At 32.0% G+C, this 22,918-nt stretch overlaps 2 protein-coding genes across 2 annotated transcripts in view; one reads left to right on the plus strand and one right to left on the minus strand.

Moving 5' to 3' along the window:
• LOC114332456 (probable arginine--tRNA ligase, cytoplasmic) overlaps window positions 1-22,918 on the minus strand; it is a 51,091-nt gene that overhangs the window by 23,041 nt on the left and 5,132 nt on the right. Inside the window, exon 3 of the mRNA XM_028282252.2 lies at window positions 2,194-2,989. Within this exon, the coding sequence (XP_028138053.2) occupies window positions 2,194-2,989 (796 nt within the window). The remainder of the gene's footprint in view (window positions 1-2,193; window positions 2,990-22,918) is intronic.
• Window positions 13,830-21,364, plus strand: LOC126892785 (uncharacterized). Its single transcript, XM_050662501.1, has 9 exons — window positions 13,830-14,715; window positions 16,900-16,971; window positions 17,035-17,363; window positions 17,419-17,657; window positions 19,359-19,965; window positions 20,046-20,479; window positions 20,534-20,852; window positions 20,943-21,103; window positions 21,157-21,364. The coding sequence occupies exons 1-9, from the start codon at window positions 14,633-14,635 to the stop codon at window positions 21,361-21,363; spliced, it is 2,451 nt and encodes an 816-aa protein (XP_050518458.1). The 5' UTR covers window positions 13,830-14,632; the 3' UTR covers window position 21,364.

Consider the following 22,918-nt stretch of genomic DNA (forward strand, 5'->3'; position numbering starts at 1 on the left):
AAAATCAGTCAGTTTCGGTTGCGTCAATTTCGTCTGCCGCTTGCGTGCCGTGCGATCCCGCAGTCTCTTTAACATCAGCAGTTCAACCGGCGATGTTTCCGCTTGCCGCTCGAAATAAACCATTAGTGCGTCTAATTGGGTCATTGCGTCTCCATGACTCATCACTGGCTGTTCAATGTCACCGTCTGCGTTCTCAGCGTCTGATTCACTAGCGTCAGGTAAACACAACGCGATCACTGCCTCGTCAGTAAGTGGCGCATAACCTCCGTTATTATCTGCCTCTAACCACAGATTAATGTCACTTTCATCGACTTCAGAGCAACCGTCAATATTTTGGAACATATTCAAAAGTTCTTGGGGCTGGACTTCGTCTGGCGAATCATTTTCCAGGTAACAGTTATCCACTGGTTGAATTGTTCTGGCAAGTCGCATACACCCTTCCACAGTTTTTTCCAAGATTTTATCAAGCTGATTGTAGTCACTTGTTCCCAAGATTCTGCAATCATATAAATTACAGTTTTGACATTGAACGTTTTGAGAACTTCAACTACACCGTGTTGTCCTTCACCTTCTATGATTGTGCTTAACATCTGTCTTCTGTAAACCTTCTTAATTTTCTCTAGAACTCTCTGGTCCATGGGCTGTAATAGCGCTGTTACATTAGGCGGTAAAAACTTGACGGTAATGTCCCCACTGACCAGCACATCTGCTGAAGGATGTGAAGGCGCATTATCAATTATTAGGACAGCTTTATTTGGCAACCCACAGTCTTTTAAATATTTTGTTACACCTGGCACAAAACAATCAAAAAACCAGTTTTTAAAAGTGGTGCTGTCCATCCATGCATTCTTTTGAGACTGGTAAACAACTGGTAAAGAATCCCGATTTACATTTTTCAGTGCTCGCGGATTTTTTGATTTTCCTATTAAGACTAGAGGAAATTTATGCTTCCCCGAAGCACTGCTGCAGGCCATTATTGTCAATCGGTCTTTGCTTTTTTTGTATCCTTTTGCGGCTTCTTCAGTTTTTGAGGCCAAAGTTTTGCTTGGCAACATTCTGTAAAACAGGCCAGTCTCATCGGCGTTATATACTTGATCTGCCGTTAAATTTTCTTCTCTTACAAAATCCAAAAACTTGCTTTTATAGTCATGAGCAGCGTTGTTGTCCCCAGATAGACTTTCTCCAGTGATAGATAGTTGGCGTATTCCATGACGTTTTTTCCATCTATCCAGCCAACCTTGACTCGCAGTGAAATTTGGTTCACAATCAGGCAACATTTTATTCAGCTTGAGTGCTGTTTCTTGAATAATTGGTCCAGACACTGGTAATCCACGTTCGCGTTCCGCACAAAACCACACATACAAAGCGTCGTCGAGTCTCATTTTTAGCTTTATTAATTTTGCACCGATTGTCCAAACTGTCTTTTGTTATCATTTTGAAACAAAATTCTTCGATTTTAGTTCTATTTTTCTTCCAATCCGATACTGTAGATGTACCGACACCATATGATGCTGCAACTGTTTTTAAAGATTCGCCTTTATCAATTCTACCTAAGGCTTCTAGTTTCTTTTCCATTGTCACTACAACATTTTTACGTTTCGCTGCCATTACGTAGACAAAAAAACACGCAAACCAAAATCTGAATAGATTTACGAACGATTACAGAAGGGAAGCAGGTTCTCAATCGCAACGATTTTATGTTATTTAATAACAGTGGAGAACTAAGACCATTGTTTCAAAAAGAATTTTTTAATAGTCTTTTCAAACAATGCTAAGACAGTTTAAAATAAATAAAGTATACAATACTACAGGTGCCTGTTGATTCCGATAACCCAAACAATGAAAGTTGTGTGCCATGGGTCATTTTTACTATCGTAAAATATGTAGTTCAAATTACACTAATACCCATTATCTCTCAAATATTATATTACACACATACATTTTTATTGTTGAAATGTTTGTCTGATAAAATCGGTCCGGGTTAGCCGGACTTCCGGGTTATCGGGGACCGACTTATCGGGGTTCTACTGTACTTCAAATGAAGGAGTGCTGCTGACCATTCTATATTTTTTACTCACAGCATACCAAATATTTTTTTGAATATTGCAATTTTGGACTTTTTTTTCTATTGAACTGATTACCGAATAAGTTTGAGGCAAACTCATTGAAAATGAATATTATGACAAAAATTACCTTGTCGTGAAACATCACAAATTAATTCCCAAGCTTTTTTATGTTTTGGTTCAAAAGACTGCAACTTGACAACACTGGCATAAGCTCTCTTCTTAAAGTCCTCATCAGAATCGAACCTTAACTTGGACTCCTTGTAGAACTCTTGTAAATCAGAGATTGGAGGTGATTTAATATAAAAATCGGGAAATTTATCTTCCAAATGTGCGATCAGCATCCCAAACTGTGTACCCCAGTCGCCGACGTGGTTTATTCTTATAACATCATGACCGAGGTATTCCAATAATCTGCAATAGCTTTCTCCAATGATGGTTGACCTCAAATGACCTACATGCATCTCCTTCGCAATGTTGGGTGCAGAAAAATCTACTAAAACCCTCATTTTTTTAGGAACTTCGGGAGATTTGACTCCATGTTCAAAAATACGAGATAAATTCTTAACCGCAAAGCTTTTGTTCAAAAATATATTAATAAAGCCTGGACCAGCGACTTCCATTTTGGCGATAAGGTCATGGGAAGGCACATTTTCTACAATCTTTTGGCCGATATCTCTTGGCACAACTTTCTTTCCTAGTTGTTTGTAGATGTTCGCTATAGGCATTGCTGAGTTGCACTGGTAGTCTCCAAATTTGGGGTTTGCGCCGGATAAAGCAATTACAACTGGGGCATCTGTAATATCTGGAAATGCAGTTGAAATAGCATTTGAAAAGATGTAAGTGAGTATGTCAGTAATGCTCTGCAGTCTGGTTTGATCCATTGGTAGATTCGGAGCTTTCTTCGCTGATTGAGCTGCAATAGCCTAAAAATAAAACCAAACTTATTTAAGTAGTATTAAATAGTACAATGTTTAATTTATGTTCAAAACTACAACTTTAATTATTACTCATAAGATAATAATTTTGATTTCTTAATTTATAGACCAGTAAAGAAAAAAGAATCAGCTCAAATTATACCGGGTAGTGAATAGTCAAATGGGCCATATGAAACTCAATGGGAAATTCTAAATTGTTGAATTTCTGCTTCTCCAACTATTTTACGTCAAAAGTCACGAAAAACTATGTGTAAAGAACTGAAATCTCTTAGTCCTGTCGCCAGGGGGGGTACAACGGCCTCCTGTATTCAGATGGACTTACCCAAGTTTTTTTATGTATTTTGACCTGTAGAACACGAATTTTTTGGGTAACAGTTGATCCGGATGTCGATAAGATTGTTATAAACCAAGAAGTTGAGGAATCACATAACAGCGATTTCTTGCAAAAGAAAACATTTTTTTGTATTTTTTGGGCCATTCTAACCAAAAAATGTTCCTACAAATTTTTTCGTAGGATGCATAGTTTTCGAGATAAACGCGGTTGAACTTTAAAAAAATCGAAAAATTGCAATTTTTGAACCCGAATAACTTTTGATTAAAAAATAAAATAGCAATTCTGCTTACCGCATTTGAAAGTTAAAGTCAAATTATATCGGTTTTAATTATTTGTATTGCTAAAAATTTATTATTTTATTGTTAAAACAAAGCTATAAACACCTAGTGCTTGAGTGATGTTTTCAATGATTTCTCATTTAAAATCGAATGAGTAGGTAGAGGAGGTAAAAGTGCAAGCAGGGCTATTTCTACGTAGCATGCATTAAAACGCATGTATTAGTCACGGGAAACACTATGTGTGTATAGCTTTTTTAACAATCAAAAAATAAATTTTAAGCAATGCAAATATTCAAAACAGATAAAATTTGACTTAATCTTTTAAAGGCGGTAAGCAGAATTGCTATTTTATTTTTTATTCAAGGGTTATTCGGCTTCAAAAATTGCAATTTTTTGATTTTTTGAAAGTTCAACCGCGTTTATCTCGAAAACTATGCATCCTACGAAAAAACTTGTAGGAACATTTTTTGGTTAGAATGACCCAAAAAATACAAAAAATTGTTTTGTTTTGCGAGAAATCGCTGTTATGTAATTCCTCAACTTCTTTGTTTATAACAATCTTATCGACATCCGGATCAACTGTTACCCAAAAAATTCGTGTTCTACAGGCCAAAATACATAAAAAAAACTTGGGTAAGTCCATCTGAATTAAGAAGGCCGTTGTACCCCCCCCCCCTGGCGACAGGACTATCTATTAAAAACAAATGTTAGATTTGCTCTACGAATCAAGTTTTTATTTTATTTTTTATTTTTATTTATCAACGGACAATCACCCAATTAAAATACAGTGTAAACATTAATCACAGGAGATTTATAACCTGACCTAAAGTAAATTTAAAAATTTTAATCATACAAACTAGGAACATTAAATAAATAACAAACATTAACAAAAAATTTAAAAAACACCAAGGATATCAAGTTATCACATACAGTTTTTAAGCTGAGCTTTAAATTCATTTGAAAAACTATAACAATCTAAACCTTCCGAATATTGGTTAGCAAACCTAGGTGTTCTGGGCATCAATGAGTTGTGTCCGTAGTTAGTGCCATGGGGTCTAATGTAAAAAGGTTGATTTAGCCTCTGTCTACTGGGAACATGGAGGCTAATTTTCTCCCATAGTTGAGGACCAAAATTATTGGAGTGTAGTATATTATAAAACATTGTGAGATCCTTATGCATGCGTCGGATTTGGAGAGAGGTTATGTTGAGAGACTTTTCTATATTAGAATAGTTCATTTCATCAACCCTCTGGTTTTGTTTAAATGCAACAAATCTTAAGAACTTGTGCTGAACTCTCTCAATAGCTAGAATATGGGTGTTATAGTGTGGAGACCAAACACATGAACAGTAATCTAGGTGAGGTTAAGTAAACACATTCCAAAATTTTGCAAAAATATAATACATTTGCCAGAGTATTATTAGTCCAATCATGAGAGATTTGAACTCTAAAAATCATACAAACAATTTAAATTTTGCTGGGACCTGAATTTTGGGACCCCAAAAAGATGCAAAAACCATCCCCCTAGAACTCCCTATAAGAAAAAAATAGCAAAAATTGCGCAATTTTTATTGATTTAACAGCTGCATAGAAACTGACTTCATTTCCGAAAATACTTAAAAAAAATAGATACGAAAGCAGCCCTTTTCACTGTTTTTGTCGATAGACACATTTTACTACTGAGTTGTTGAATGTGTAAATGTCCAATAACAAATATTCAGAATTCATATCCGATATTGAACAGAATAATTATACAACCCAGAGAACTTCAAAGACTAGTGTCTTTACATCACACATTATATTAACCTATCTTTTTAACCTAATGTATTATGTTATACTTGTAAACTTCGAACACTGACACTTGGGACCGCTTTTCCGGCGGGCAGTATGTCCAATAACAAATATTCAGAATTCATATCCGATATTGAACAGAATAATTATACCACCCAGTAGATTGCACGAATTTATTTGTTTTTATATTCACACACGTAGATTATTAGTTTAGATCCAAATTGGTCAATTATCAACAACATAATTTGGAAATGACACGAAAGTGCTGAGAAAAGTAGAATTATTTACCTTAATTAAATACACAAATCACGCGGGCATCGTGTCACAAATGACCCAATTTAAGCTTCTATAAAACCAAGATATCTGGCCTAGAGAAAGAGGATTCATCAGTCTACATCCGTCTTTAGCTAATCGCGTATCAGTAATTAGTCAGTGTTCGGAAGTACTCCCGGGGTAGAATTACCCTAGTGTCGGTTCTATCAATAAATACCTTTATCGCTATTCGGTGTTTATATCCTTATCTTTATACAGTAAATGAGGTTAAAATTCGATCATTGTTATTTATTTATTTATTTATTTTACGGGCAAGCCCAATTCTATAAAAATACATTACATTTTTTAACTGAACATAAAGTGTTACATAAATGCATAGTGTACAGATAAAAACAATAACATAATATAATATAAATAACAGACATACAGAAATATAAATATAATATAGAAGTAAATATGTAATAGGAAATAATATCATAAAAACAAGTTAACAAATTACAGATGTTTCACTCAAATATTGATCCCATGTAAATTTCTTTTAAAACGACTGACGGAGTTGTAGGCTATTGATTATATTCAAAATAAGATAGCTAAAAGGAACTACAACGTTAACGGGGTTTTATTATTTCATATGATCAATGGACATCTATATATGAAAAAACCGCGGAGTGCTACCATTTAAAGGGGTGCGTTTTTGAGAAATGGGTGAATTAGTCCCTGTGCACAGGTTACATTAGGGTGAGTTCTATGCACTTTTGGTACAAACATAGCTACATAAAAATTGTTCCTGGTTAAATTTCCTATCTAAATATCACTTTTTAAAGTCAATGGTAATTTTTTTACAAAAATATGTTCAAAAGAAAAAGCACAAAGAAACCCAAAAGAAAGGAATTTTGTTTTTTGTCCCATAACTTTTGTCCACGAGGATATAGGTATAGACATTGCTTTACAGAAAAAAAAGCTACATATCTCTTCTTTAAAATGTTGTTTAGTAGAGGTAATTAGGATTTATAGTTTTCGAAATATAATTTTTCAAACTTTGCCACTCACAGCAATTTTGAGCAATTTTTCTTGTTATTTCGCAAATATTTTTCTGTAACTTATTTCTACGTTACTTTAGGTATATGCAATGGTACACGCAATAGGAACAGAAATGAATTATCTTTAAATTTTAAAGAGATTATGGTTTTTCAAGATTTTATACTTTTAACGATTTTTTATAATTTAATATAAAAGTAAAATAATATTATTATATAATACATATATTATATATTATATTATATATAGTATATATAATATATTATATTATATATTATATTTTATGTAATACCTAATATAAAAAAATATTATTTTTTACATTTTTTACAATTATTTTTGAAATTTCTCATTATAACTTTTTTTCTTCTAGATTTAGGTATATATTATATTATATAATAAAAAAAGCTTATTTTGTTTACTTTAACCGCTTAACGCACACATTTATTTGCAAAAATACGTCAAAAAATTACCTATTTATTTTATTACAGTAAAATAAACTACGAACAAGACTATTGTCACTAAATATAATCTAAAGTAAAAAAAACGCATATTTTTTTAGAAAAATATAAAATATCAAATACCCTCATGCGCTCACCCGAGTTAACTCGGTCGTAACTTTTTACATACAAAATACTAGAAGTAAGAGAAGAAAATCGCAATTATTCAAGTATAATAATGTTAAATATTGCTAACAGTGTGATACCCTCTAAAACAAGGGGTTACACACAGAGGTACGTCACAGTCAGGGCAGAACGTGACGTCAGCAAACTAGAAATCTACTCATCGTGATCCCACCCTAGTCGGCAGTCGATCGTAGAAAGTTTAAAATTAGAAACGAAAAAACAAGTGGGCACGGGCGCCCATATAAAAATTTTTAGGGGGGGCAGACGTGAAGATGTTGCAGATTACATTTCGTATACTTTGGATAACCATATATAGTTTAAAACACCCGAAAAGCTAGGGGGGCCACGGCCCCCCTTCCCATAGGTATGGTCGCCCATGCAAGTGGGGATACCGTTATTTAGCGCTAGAGGAGTTGAAAACACGTAGGCGCCTTATATATCGTACAAATATTTTAAACGCGAGTTAACTCGGTTAAGCGAAAATAGAAACGTAGTTTAAAACCGAGTTAACTCGGGTAAGCACGTTAAGCGGTTAAAATGGTGTATTACAAAAAATTCTAGGATTATTTTTGAATAAGATATTATTTTTCAAAATGTAATAAGTACTTGGAACGATTTCTGATTTTAGGATTATTTTTTAAATTTCTCATTATAACTTTTTTTTTCTTGTACATGAATATACTATATACGAGACTATATATTACTCAATAAAGAGGACTTACTTTCTGTTCTTTAAAATGGTGTATCATCTATATTTAAATAATGGAAACCGAGTGATTCTTTGATATTTTTTTACCTGTATTATTTAAAATTATTTAAACGATGACATGTAAAAAAATTTCAAAATCAAAGTCCATCTCTTGGTTAGCATTAGCTTCAATATCTTCCTTTGACACCTCAGTTATCTTAGAGTTCCCACAATTAGTACCCATGCACATGCACCCTTTGCAGAATATTGAACAACTAATTCCTATCTTCCTACAACCGCAGTTTTTTGTACATCTTTTGGTACATTTACATGCTATTTTTTCAAGCAAAGCATGTGGTGCAGGAGCTTTGACAGTAAATATTGGAATTAATCCATATTTTGAAGTTTGCCCGGCCGAGTCAAGTGGATCGAAAGTATTACCTATAAAAAATAAGATTCAATCATAACACACAATCACATAAAAAGTTATAATGAGAGATTTAAAAAATAATCCCAAAATCAAAAATCGTTGCAAGTACCTTATTTTGAAAAAGCATACCTTATTCAAAAATAATCCTAGAATTTTTTATGATACACAGGGGCGTCATTTGGGCGTCCAGGGGGGCATTTGCCCCCCCCCTGGCCCTGAAAATGACTGAAATTTACAGAAAATACATCAATATTCATCATATATAATGTATTGTATATATAGTGCTTGCCCCCCCCCAAACAAAATTTCAAATGACGCTCCTCCATTTTAAAGTAAACAGAATAAGCTTTCTTTTTTATTATATAATATATACCTAACTGTAGAAAAAAAAGTTATAATGGGAAATTAAAAAAAAAACGTAAAAAATATAAAAACTCGTGAAAAGTATAAAATCTTGAAAAAGATAACCTCTTTAAAAGAAGTCGTACAACATTATACATTAGAACATTTTAAAGGTAATTGATTTCTATTACTCTTATATGTATCATTGCATATGCCTAAAGTTACGTAGAAAAAAGTTACAGAACAATATTTGCGAAATAACAAGGAAAATTGCCCAAAATTGCTGTGAGTGGAGAACTTTGAAAAATCATATTTCGAAAATTGCAAATCCTAATGACCTCTACCAAACAACATTTTAAAGAGAAAATATGTAAGTTTTTGAAGTTATACTTCTTTACCGGCGATAGAGGGTGAATTTTTATATGTTAAAACCTATCAGCCCGGCGCATGCGCATTATAACTTTGTTCTGATTAGATGTTCAAATGACATGTCAAAAATTATCCGATATGGCAGCTGTAGGACAGCTGTGGTTTGGAGGTAAAGGTAAACAAATGTATAATATATTAGTTTTATTGTTGTGAGGACAGAAACAAAACAGTTTATAATATTGTAGTGACTTTTAAATAGTTTTTAAAAGCAACAGGTACGTAATAATTGTTAATGTATCATGGGTATAAACCTACCTACTTGATCTGCCAAAATACATAGTATGTAATACTTTTATTTATATAATTTGATTACCATCAAAATTTCTATCAATATTCACCTAATATATTGTTTTCTTACTCTATGTTTTGTTGTATTTTTTCAATTCTAAATCATTTCAATTCAAAATTAAAATAATTTGATCAATTTTCAAAATATCACAAGTTTAATCCGTTTAGTTAGTCGATCTTCGTAAATAATGACACATAGTGTCCGTGGCTAAGCGTTGAAGGCGAATGAATTCCAATACCAACCGCGCTTATCAGCGCTGGTTCGAGTCCCAATAGAAACTTTCTTTTTTGTTTTTTTTTTAATACATTTTATGATTGTAAGTATATTTATTATATAATTTTATTTTCAGAAAATACGTATTTAGTTAAAAAATTTTTCGACAATTAATGTTCAGACATCATTTGTGGCTTGTTTAATGTGTTTGTGTGTGTTTTATTCTTTTATTATTTTAATTTTTGGCACTGTTCTAATAAAAATGTTTGAGAAGTAGTAAGTATAAATTAGTTTAATATTTAAACAAAATATAAATAAAAAGTATATTAATTTCGTTTAAATCATATAATAGAAGTATAACTTCTTACGTGCGTACAAAGTACACACACATTCTTTTTTTCTGTGAAGCAATGTCTACACCTATATTCCCGTGGACAAGTAGACCAGGGTGCATCTGTAAAAATATTAGTACATTTGGACGTTGAGAGGTGACTCAAATTTTTTTGCAGAAATTGCTTGAAAATAACTCAAATAATAATATTTGAGTTATCCTCCCTCTCAAAAAGGTCCGGAACATTGTTTAAATAATCAAAATGTCAAAAAATTATGGAAAACTTCGATTTTTTTCTTCGTTTTTTGATTATACCTTTAAAAGTATTCATTTCCGAGAAAAGTTGTACTGACATAAAAGTTGCGTAATTAAATTTCCTACAATATAGAATTAATTAAAAATTTAAAAAATAGTCACCCTTGTTGCAAAATAACAATAATTGCGAAAAAACCATACAAAAACAAGTATTCGCATTTTACGTTTTTCAACCATTTATGCTACACTTAGGACCTTCATATTTAACCCAGAAAAACTTTATGATACAGTAAAACAATACTGTAAATTTCATTAAGATCGGTTCAATAGATTTTGCAAAATAAATTTTGCAATCCAGCTTTCGCAAAAAAAATTCATTTTTTCAAAATGTTACAGGATTGAAAATAAAGCAGATAGAAACTTGAAATTGTTTTGTTTATAGAAGTGTACTGTACCTTTCATTTGCAATTTGCAAAATTAAAATCGATTAACTACCACGGCGTGAGGAATTTTTTTAAATAAACATTAATTATTGGTGCTACGCGCAGGACAGCGGATATTTTGCTCTGATTGGGCATTCCAGTGACCTTTGATAATGATTGATACATTTTAATTTTTATTACATTTCGATATAAATAAATTTGATTATTGCAAAATAAAAACACATACTATATACTTTGAAATAACACTTTTTTTAGCAAAAACTTTCTTTGTTCATATATTTTAATTTAGAAAATAAAAGTTTATTATTTTTAAACATATGCAATTGTTTAAACAATATTTCACAAACAATAATAAAATTAGTTTGATTTTTGTGGAATTAAAATATTAAAATACAACAAAATATAGAGTAAGAAAATAATATATTAGATAAAGAATGGAAGAAATTTTGGTGGAAATCAACTTGTGTGAATCGAACACCGCTGTCCGGCGCGTAGCACCAAAAATTAATGTTTATTTAAAAAATTTCCTGACGCCGTGGTAATTAATCCATTTTAATTTTGCAAATTGCAAATAAAAGGTACAGTACACTTCTATAAGCAAAAAAAATTCAACTTGCTCTCTGCTTTATTTTCAGTCCTGCAACATTTTAAAAAAATGAATTTTTTTTGCGAAAGCTGGATTGCAAAATTTATTTTGCAAAATCTGTTAAACCAATTTTAATGAAATTTACAGTGTTGTTTTAATATATCATAAAGTTTTTCTGGGTAAAATATAAAGGTCCTAAGTGTAGCATAAATGGTTGAAAAACTTAAAATGCGAGTACTTGTTTTTGTACGTTTTTTTTTTCGCAATTATGGCTATTTTGCAACAAGGGTGACTATTTTTTAAATATTTAACCAATTCTATATTGTAGGAAATTTAATTGCGCAACTTTTATGTCAGTACAACTTTTCTCAGAAATGAATAGTTTTAAAGTTATAATCAAAAAACCAATAAAAAAATCGAATTTTTCCTTCATATTTTGACATTTTGATTATTTAAACAATGTTCCGGACCATTTTGAGTGGGAGGATAACTCAAATACTATTATTTGAGTCACTTTCAAGCAATTTCTGCAAAAAAAATTGAGTCACCTCTCAACGTCCATCTCAAAACAGATGCGTCCTAGACTAAAGAGTTATGGGACAAAAAACAAAATTTCTTTCTTTTGGGTTTCTTTGTGCTTTTTCTTTTGAATATATTTTTGTAAAAAAAAGTATTATTAACTTTAAAAAGTGATATTTAGATAGGAAATGTAACCAGGAAAAATTTTTATGTAGACGTGTTTGTAGCAAAAGTGCATAGAACTCACCCTAATGTAACCTGTGCCCAGGGACCAATTCACCCATTTCTCAAAAATGCACCCCTTTAAATGGTAGCACTCGGCGGTTTTTTCATATATAGAGATTCATCGACCATATGAAATAATAAAACCCCGTTAACGTAGTTCCGTTCTATAGTACATAATCAATAGCCTATTGTCAAATAGTTATAAATTGTAAAGGGAGTTTGCTAAATTCAAGACTCTGGGTAAGAACGAAAAAAGTGAATAATTAAACCTGTGGAATGGTACATAAAATGTTCGCACTTGTCTAGTGGTGCACGGTGGTACAAACAGTGCGATCTTATTAAGTAGTTGAGAACAACTGCATATACCATTTAAGATCTTGAATAATAGCAAAAGGTCCCTTTGTTTTCTCCGGCTTACAAGAGAGGGGACCTACAGTTGATGCTTCCATACAGTGTAATCTTGATAGGTATGAAGCTTAAAAGCAATGTAACAGAAGAAACTATTTTGGCCTTGTTCAAGTTTCCTAATGTAGACCAAGTAGTGTGGGGACCACACTGAAGAACAATACTCGAGGTGAGACCTGACCAAGGAGAAGTAAAGAACTCCAATACTGGATATGTTTGCAAAATCATGAGTTGTTCTTTTTACAAAACCCAGCATTTTCATAGATGTTTGAATGACATTGATGATGTGAGTATTGAAACAAAGAGAATTTTCCAGTGTAATCCTCAAGTCCTTGATTTTATTTACAGTGTTGAGCAATTAGCAATCAATGTAATAGTTTGATAATATTGGGTGGTGAGTATGGTTAAAGTTAATTACATGACATTTGCTGGAATTAAGGTTCATACCGTTAAGTGAACACCATGCAGAGAGGTTAGTTAGTTTTAATTGCAATATGGCAGCCTCATAATGATTTTTTATAACTTTAAAGCACTTCAAGTCATCAGCAAATAGCAAGGCGTTACAATCGTGAAAACAGTTGGTAATATCACTAATAAACATATTAAAGAGTAATGGACCCAAATGGGACCCCTGACTTAACTGAAAAAGTTTGTGAGTAAAAGTGGTTTACTCAGACCTGTTAAAATCTTTCAGTTAAATAACTCTGTAACCACTGCAACAAAGGTCCACTTATGCCATGGAAGCTAAGCTTTCGAATCAGGAGTTCATGATTTACTCTGTCAAAGGCCTTGGAAAAGTCAGTATAAATTGAATCAACTTGAAGTACCTCTTCCAAGGCTTCAGACAGAAAATCAACATAGGTCAACAAACTCAGTTCAGCAGACTTACCTGTAATAAAACCAAATTGCTGAGCTTTAGGATCCTGGAGCTATCGAAGGTGAGGAAATCAATAATAATACTTTCAAAAACCTTTGGTATAACACTAAGAATAGATATAGGGTGGTAATTACTAATATTAGATTTATTACCAGATTTGTATATTGGTGTGACATAAGAAAGTTTCCAAAAGTCTGGAAACTGACCTACATCCAAAGATTTATTAAATATATGAAACAAAGGTAGCGATAGTATAAAACTGAATTCCCTAAGAAAATTAGGTGGTATACCATTGCCCAGGACCCATGTTGACACTTAATGATGAAAGCTTTTCGTAAATTTTGGAAATCTGGATACAATATGATGAGATATTGAGTTTAGACTGAATATGGTCAACATTGCAATTTAAAGTAATATCACTATAAATTGATGAAAAGTGATCTGCAAATAAGTTGGCAATATATAGTTGGAGTCATTCAGGGTCACTGAGTCAGGTATACAACTGTTTTCACCTTTGCTACCTACAAATTTTCAAAATTGCCTTGCGTTATTTTGTATAGAAAATTCGGTGAAACGTATGTAATTGTGATAACAACATTTAGATAGATTTTTACAATTTGTTCTCAGATGACAAAATGCAGCATAACTTGCAGGAGTCTTTAAGGTTTTATAAATTTTATGAGCTTTTATTTTTTCATTTAACAATTGCTTAAGGGGGTATTAGTACGCTATAGTTAAAACGTGTGAGAGTTAAACGAACTAACGTTTAACAATTCTTTGAGTAGATGGCAGCACCTGCGTCATATTTTATTATTTTATTATTCACGAAATTTTATTCTCTAAAACCGACATTGATGCCAAGTTTTCGAACTTACAATCGGTTAAGTTCGCTCTGGATCGGCAGTCTTCTGGGTAGGGGGTATTAGATGAAGTTTTACAAATTCTAATTTTTGAAAATTTCGAATATTCAGATTAGATCATTCGATATAATTTTTGTATCGGTTTACGTGCTGTTGTTTTTTGCCTCTCTTGCTGTTTTAACTTTGAGTTGTGTTAATTTTGAGTGTTTTTTTTAGTTTTATAAACATTTTAAATAGTTATATAGTTTTAGTTTTATAAACATTTTAATTAGTTGTAGTTTTAGTTTTATAAACGTTTTAATATAAAGTTATCATTTAGAAGAATACAGACAGGTAAGTAACTTTATTATTTATAATGTTTTGCAAAATGTTATCTATTAAATAATTTTCAGGTGTGAACAAAATGCCCAGATTGAAGTCATTTAATAAAAAATCTACGAAACGTAGTCACACATTGACTAAATACCAGAAAAATAAAAAAGAGTAGTAAGTTATCAATTGTATCAATCAATTGTCAAAATTTGTTGTAATTTTAAATTATAAACCAATACAAAGTACATATTTAAAGAGTATGTGTATAGTATGAGTATATATGAGTAAGTGTATAAAGTGATTTCTCTCCAATAATTTACCATAGGGCTTTTCATTCACAGTCATCTGTTTCGAGCTTCTGTCATATGTCGTATAATCTGTGTATATTAATATTATACACAGATTATACAACGCATATGACCGAAGCTCGAAACAAATGACAATCGATGAAAAGCCCTATTTCTGTCCAATGATTTGTTTCTAAGCAGTTAGATATCACTTCAAATTTCTGTCAAAATTTATTAGTTCGTTCACTGACGGTAAACTATTGCAAAACCTATAAATAATTTTAAACAATCGCTTGGATTGACATGAAATTTGTCATATTATATACATACCTAACATGTCAAAGTGATATTGTGTCGACGTGTGCTTTTGCTCTGGGGTGGAGTTTCGCCCTTTCTCGGTGGTAAAAAAATATACGTTCAAAATATGTCTGGAAATAGATAAACTGACTAATTTTAAGCAACTTTTGTTCTATAGCGTTTTTTCATTAAATTAATATTTTCGAGTTATTTGCGAGTAATTATGTTTATTTTTCAACAAAAAAAAAAACACGTTTTCAGACAGTTTTTCGTATATACCACAAAAAGTAATTATTTTATCGAGAAAATCATTCTTATCAAAAATAAAGCTCATACAGACGAATATGAACCTATTTTTCACAACTCTGCTTCTACTGGGTTTAGAGACTTCATATTATTATATACAACACTTTTTTCAGTTTTCTATAATATAAGCTACCTATATTATTGCTAAGAATTTTTTTTTTAACTTATTTGTTAAAAGCAGTCTAAAAACTTTTTCTTTATTGCAAAATGAACACATTCACTTGCAAATAACGCGAAAAGTATTCACTTAGTAAAAATCCGCTATTTCCGGATTTATTTTGAAGGTTTTTTTTCACCCCCGAGAATTACTCTCAGGGCAAAAGCACACATCGGCAGAATATCACTTTTTTTATTTGATAAGTTAGCTATGTGTAGATATAGAAAATGGCATGTCAATCATCAACGCATAAACGGTTCTTTAAAATTTAGAGCAAAAACCGTGAGTAAATGAACTTATTATGTAGGTAATCTGATGAATATGTTGAAGTGATATCCTATTGTTCAAAAACAAGCCATAAGTAAAGCTGAAAATGAATTTATTTATTTTATACTTTTATTTCTCACTGTATAGAAACACAATACAATAATGCAGATTTTCCAAAGATACCTATATATAGTATTTACTACAATCACACTAAAGATGCAGTAGAAATAAACAAACGAAGACACGTTGAATGTTACCAAAAGCACTCCCAAATCATAATTTAAAATGTATCTATATACATTGTAAATCCCAAATCATGATTTACAAAGTTTACATATTGTAAATCATGATTCGGAAGTGCTCTTCGTAACATTCAACGTGCCTTGGCTTATTTCTTTCTTCTTTGTATTCTTCTTTTAGTGCCTATTCGTTTCGAATATTGGCGATCATTCTGGCTATAATTATTTTATTAACCGATGCTTTATATAGATTAGTTGTTTTTGTGGAGAACCATTTTCTTAGGTTCTTTAACCATGATATTCTTCTACTCCCAATTCATCGCTTTCCGAATACTTTACTTTGAAGGATTACCTTCAGTAATCTGTATTTAGTGCCGTTTCTCATTATGTGACCGAGATATTCTAACTTTCTCCTTTTAATGATATACATCACCTCTCTTTCTTTGCCCACTCTTCGTATTACGGTCTCGTTGGTTATCTTGTCCGTCCATGATATCCTTAGGATACGCCTGTATAGCCACATCTCAAAGGCTTAAAGTTTTTTCTCCATTGCTTCAGTGAGTGTCCAGGATTCAACTCCGTTATACAATATTGAGAAGATATAACATCGTAGGAGGACAATTCTTTCTAGGGCATCTTTATTGTGATTTTAGTATAACTGGTTCATAGATGTCAAAGGATTTAGAATGTCTTATAAAAAAAAACCTAAAAAAGTCATTTTTGAAAACTACAACCACGCCAAATCTCATTGTAAGATTGTTAAGTTTACAGACAGACCAGACAGCAATACTTTTGTTTTTTTTAGCAAAGAAGCTGTGCAATCAACCTCATCGGATATACATGAGTTCAGCTTCATTTCTTCAGAAGAATATGAAAGGTAAAGCTTTTTTTAAGTAAAGTATATGGTGTCTTTTTAATTACCAACATGTTTTAATTTTAGCATTAACAATCATCCACTAGAATTTCAAAAAGAACAAGAAGAACAAACAGTATTAAAAGGACACCGAATTGTTGATTTATATTATGTCCTACAGTGGGCTTTAAACTTACAGTTTGCTCATTCTAAAGTTTGTACGATGGGAAATCTACATATAGTAGATGAAAAACAGAAGGGGCTAGTTTCGACAGTGGTATTACTATGTAACATGTGTGGTTACAAGACTGAAAAGTCAACAGAAAACCCATCTGAGCAGTCAGCTGTTAATTATGGAGCCGTTTGGGGCACATTATCCACAGGTGGCACATATACACAGTTAACAGGATTATTAGGTTTGTGATAATATGGTAATAAAGTACAAATTTAGTTTAATTGAATTTTTTAAAGGTGCATTAGATATTCCTTCCATGCCTTACCGATTGTTCCACAATATTGAAATTGAACTAGGGGATAAGTGGATAGAAGGATTATGGAAGTCCATGGAAGAAGCTGGTGAAAAGGAAAGAGAATTGGCTATAGCAGAAGGGCAACTAGATTCTGATGGCATACCATGGACTACTGTGTATTGTGACGGAGGCTGGAGTCACAGATCTTATGGACATAGTTATAATGCATCATCTGGCGTTGTAAGTATATTTATTCATATTCATTATTTTACAGAACCTAACATAAATATAACAATTACTATTTATTTCTTAAGCTTAACAGGCCTCGTAGGGATACGGCTAAAATGTTTACATTTCTGATTACATTTTATACATTTTATAAATAGTTCTTTTATAATAAGTCTTATAAATTCTATTTAATTACACTTCAGTGTTTTTAGACACTATTTTTGGCATTCTTTCACTTCCCATTCTTTCGATGTGTCCCAAATACCGTATTCTTTGTGCTTTGATTGTCGTCGTTATCGTTGGCTTTTTGTACAGTTCACACACAGTTTTCATACCTTCATATATGCTTCATATATGCTTTTTGCAGTTTTCCCTTCCATCGTTCTAAAAGATCTGTTTCTGACTTTTCCAGTATCCATGTTGCGCATGCGTATGTTACTGTAGTTCTGATAACAGTCATAAATTCTGATTTTTGTTTTTCTTGATACGAATTTGGATTTCATTATTGTTCGTAATGCTCCATAATATTGATTTCCTTTAGCCATTCTTGCCTTGATCTCCCCTTCCTCACGACCATTTTCATCTATTTTCGCTCCGCGGTAATTCATTTCTTTGACTCTTTTGAACGAGTATGTTTTTTCTCCATCGATTTGCAACATGATGTTATTTCCTTTTTCTTTTGGATCTGTTTCATTATCATATAGGTACTTTGTCTTTTCTTCATTTATTTTAAGTCCAAACTTTTTGGTTTCGTTTATTTTTCATTAACTTTTGTAGTTGTTTTTTGCTTGTTGCTAATAGTATCAGATCATCTGCAAATGCTTATCATCTCTCATGTCTGGGTTGTTTTTCCGATACCCTCTTTTCCTTTTTTTTTTGGCTTCCTGGTCGAGTGATCTTATTTCTTTTTTTTTGGAATTTTTCGCCTATTTCTTTCAGTTTGTTCTCGTTGTATTTTCTTTTTTTTCTTCTACTTTTTTTCATGATTTTTCTTAATTCTCTGTCTACGCTATATTGTGCTTGTCTTGTCATCTTTATTATTTGTGAGATTTTGAGTCTTACTTTTCTTATTTCTTCTGCTACTTCTTACATTCTTCATCATACCATTATTTTGTTTTTGTTTTCTCTTGGTTTTCGTTAGGGTTACCTTACTTGTGTGTAAGATTGCTTTTTTTACGTTTCCCCATTGTTCTTCTTGATCTGACGGTTTTTGTTCCCTGTTTAGTCTGTTGGTTATTCCTTGTTCATAATTCTTCTGTGTGGTAATATCCTTTAATAGTTCTATGTTGAATTGTTTTTCAATTTCTTTTTTTGTTTTATTGTTCTTCTGTATGTTATGATCGGTTCTGTATTGGCCTCTCACCAAATAGTGAGACGAGCTACATTTCGCTCCTTTCATGCTTTTTACACTTATTATATTGTTTGCATGCTTCTTCTCTATTAAAATATGATCTAGGTCTTTATTCCATATCCATACCTCGTCGTTTATTTTGATTCTTTGAAAGGCCACTTTGACGTTTTTTCATTGTGCTTTGGCTTCTTTAGTCCTTATTCTGATTTTCCTTGGGTTACCCGTTCCGCTTTGTCCGTATCATCTATATCCGTTTTTCAGTAACCTCTTTCAATTTGCCAATATAACAATTAATAAGCTATTATAAATATAAGAAAACTAACAGATTATGGTAAAAATAAAAAAAAAATCTTACTTTTTAGGCAGTTATCATTGGAAAACTAACTAAAAAATTGATATATCTGGGAGTTAGAAATAAGTATTGTTCATTATGTGCCCGATATGAATCTAAAAACAGCCCTGTACCTGTTCACACTTGTTATAAAAACTGGCAAGGCTCATCGACTGCAATGGAGACATCAATCATAGTCGAAGGATTTAAGCAAAGCCAAACTCTTCATGGACTTAAATTTTTGCAGTTTATAGCAGATGGAGACTCTAGTGTATATGCTAAAATTCGTGAAGAGGTTGACTATGGACAGTATGTAACCAAAATAGAATGCTGCAACCATGCGATTAAAAATTATGGAAAAGCTCTGTACAAAATTAAAGCAGATACTACTGTGAACAAAGAAGCTAGGGCACTTCTAACCAACAATAAAATTAAAGAACTGCAGAATTGTTGCACCAAAATCATTAATACAGCTGCTTATTCGGATGTGGAAAACTTAAAATCGAATTTACAGAAAAGTATAGACCACGTCTTTGGCAACCATGCTATGTGCAGCGACCAGTACTGTACAGAGCAGCAATCAGATGCACATTTGATGACATCTGTTAAAAATACTGGCTTATACTTTCATATAAATGGTAAGTGTAACAGGCACTCTAATTAGTTTGTCTTTATACATATTTATCAGTTGCACTTTTTTACATAACTTCATTTGCAGGTTCTTTACAGAGACTTATTTCTAAAGGTCACCGCTTAATTGACAAAGAAACCAATAATCGTGCTGAAATGTACATGTCAATTCTATGTAAATTTAATGCGGGCAAGAGGCTAAACCTCTCTGGAAGGGGTAGTTTTAGGTGTCGTTCAGCAATTTCAGGTCTGCGTTATAACGAGGGTGTAGAATGGCAGGAAAAAGAGTGGAGGAGTATTTTAAAGAGGTCTCCAGGAAAATATTTTAAACGAAATATAAAACAAAACCAACGGGCTGTGGAACTAAAATCTAAGCGAAAGCTGGATTTTGTTTCACATTATCGAAAAAAAAGAAGCAGATCCATTAAAAATAATACTGATTATGGTCCTCACGCTTTACAACCAGCATTAACAGAAAATGAGTATCAGTCGGAACATTCTAGGATCCTAAAAGCCATACAAGTAAATTTCAGATTTTTATATTTTGTAATGAAAATAAATCTAATGATATTTTAGGTGCAACCAGAAGAGATCCCGGAAATCGAAAGACAAACCGTAGGTCAATGGGACAATGCTCTTTACAGGCAAGTTAAAAGAAATAGGGTAACAGCTTCCTATTTTGGATCTATTTGCAAAAGAAGGCCTAATACAAGCTGTAGAAATTTAATAAAAACATTAACTGCGCCCTCTTGGGATAATGAATACACGCTTTATGGAAAAGATAAGGAAGATGTCGCAAGACAAAGATTTATGGCATTGAATCCTGAAAAAAAAGTACAGAAGTGTGGAATATTTATTGACAATATTTACAATCACCTTGCTGCTACTCCAGATGGTAATGTACATATTCAATTTCACTACACATTACACGTTTTCGTAAAATTTTTTAATATTTTGAAGCAAATTATAATAGTTACTATTTCAGGAATTGTAGATGAAAATAGTTTGTTGGAAATTAAGTGTCTTCTGAAGGTGCATAAAAGTGGTAAGTCTCTGTTAGAGGCAGTAGAGACTCTAAAAAACATGCCACTGGAAAATAAAAATGGTACATTACAGTTAAAAAAGAAACATTATTACATGTATCAGGTACATCGTTAGAATATTTTACATATTAGAAAATATAATATTTTATTTTTTAGATTCAAGGACAGCTTAATATTGCCCGAAAGGATTACTGCTATTTTGTAGTATATGTCAACGATACAGAGCCCCTATTTGTTGAAAAAATTGAGCGAGACGAAGAACTTTGGGCTCGAATGGTGGAAAGGCTCAATAGTTTTTTCTATAATTGTTTCTTACCGAAAATTATTGACAAAAACAGAAAATGTCTGAATAAAAATCATTAAGAAAAAACGTGTTTTTTTTAACAATTATAAGTACTGAAAATAGTTGTAAAAACTAAAAAGTGTATATTTATCCTATATCCTACTATACATACTCATTTTTAATTAGATCCTTTCAAACGTTTACTGATTTTTCAAATTAAAATTTAATAAAAGTTATCATATTTCTCTTCATTCATTTTTGTTTAGAAAATTATGGAAATAGAAAAAGCTAATGTAATATAAACAAAATTTTACTCCCTAAATATAAACAAAATTACTTAATGTAATCTCCCTAAAGAATAAAAAATACCTTTTATATTAAAACAAAGGAGGCTTTCTCATAATGTACCTAATGGTAAAATTCTCACTAAAAGATACAAAACTTTGATTCATTTGGAAATATTTTATTACTATTATATTATAAATCTGTATTTAGATTCTCTTCCTATTTAGACATATTTGTATTTGTATTCAGTTAATTCTTTACCTGCACAAAAATGTTTATTTCAAATCGATAAAGAAATTTTCAATTGTTTGAAATACAGGTATAATGTTAGTTAGTAATTAGGAAATACCCAATGATCTAAAAAGGGATTATGCTAATTCACAAGAGAATGAAGACCGAGTTACTAGGTATTTATTTACATAATATAAGAACAGTATTTCTAAGAAATGTAAAATACCTAAGTCAGTTGAAAAACAGCGTCAACTACAATAACAATGTTTTTAGTTAGATTTACTCACAGTAAAATATTGCAAAACCTCCGAATTTTAAACAACCGCTTGGATTGACATGAGATTTGGCATATACATAGCTAACAGTAAAAGAAAAAAAGTATATTACGGTTTTTCGCAAATAAATCAAAAAGTAAGTTTATCGAAAAAATATTCACAGCAAAAATATCTTCCCAGTTTCCTTCCAAAGCTTTCTTAAATGTCTTCTTCTTCAAGTGCCATCTCCGCGACGGAGGTCGGCAATCATCATAGCTATTCGGACTTTGGAGACGGCTGCTCTGAAAAGTTCATTTGATGTACATCCGTACCATTCTCTCAGGTTGCGCAGCCACGATATTCTGCGTCTCCCTATGCTTCTTTTTCCTTGAATCTTTTCCTGCATAATGAGTTGGAGCAAGTTGTATCTCTCTCCACGTGTAATATGTCCGAGATATTCAAATTTTCTGGTTTTGCTTGTATTTAAGACTTCCATTTCTTTATTCATCTTTCTCAGAACCTCTTTTGTTTATGACGTGTTCTGTCCATGGTATTTTTAGAATTCTTCTATATACCCACATCTCGAATGATTCCAGTTTTTTCATTGGTGCCTCATACAAGGTCCAAGCTTCCATTCCGTAAAACTGAGTCGAGAAAACGTAGCACCTAGCCAACCTTACTCTTAGCTCTAACCTTAGATCTCTTGTGCAGAGCACTTTTTTCATTTTGTTAAAATTCGCTCTAGCCTTTTCTATTCTAATTTTAAGCTCCTGGAAGTAATTATTTGTGGAGTTGATCGTTGTTCCAAGATATGCATATTGGTCTACTCGTTCGATGTTGGTTCCGTTTATGAGGAGATTCTCGT

Source organism: Diabrotica virgifera, chromosome 9, assembly GCF_917563875.1.
Source record: "Diabrotica virgifera virgifera chromosome 9, PGI_DIABVI_V3a".
NCBI lineage: Eukaryota > Metazoa > Arthropoda > Insecta > Coleoptera > Chrysomelidae > Diabrotica > Diabrotica virgifera.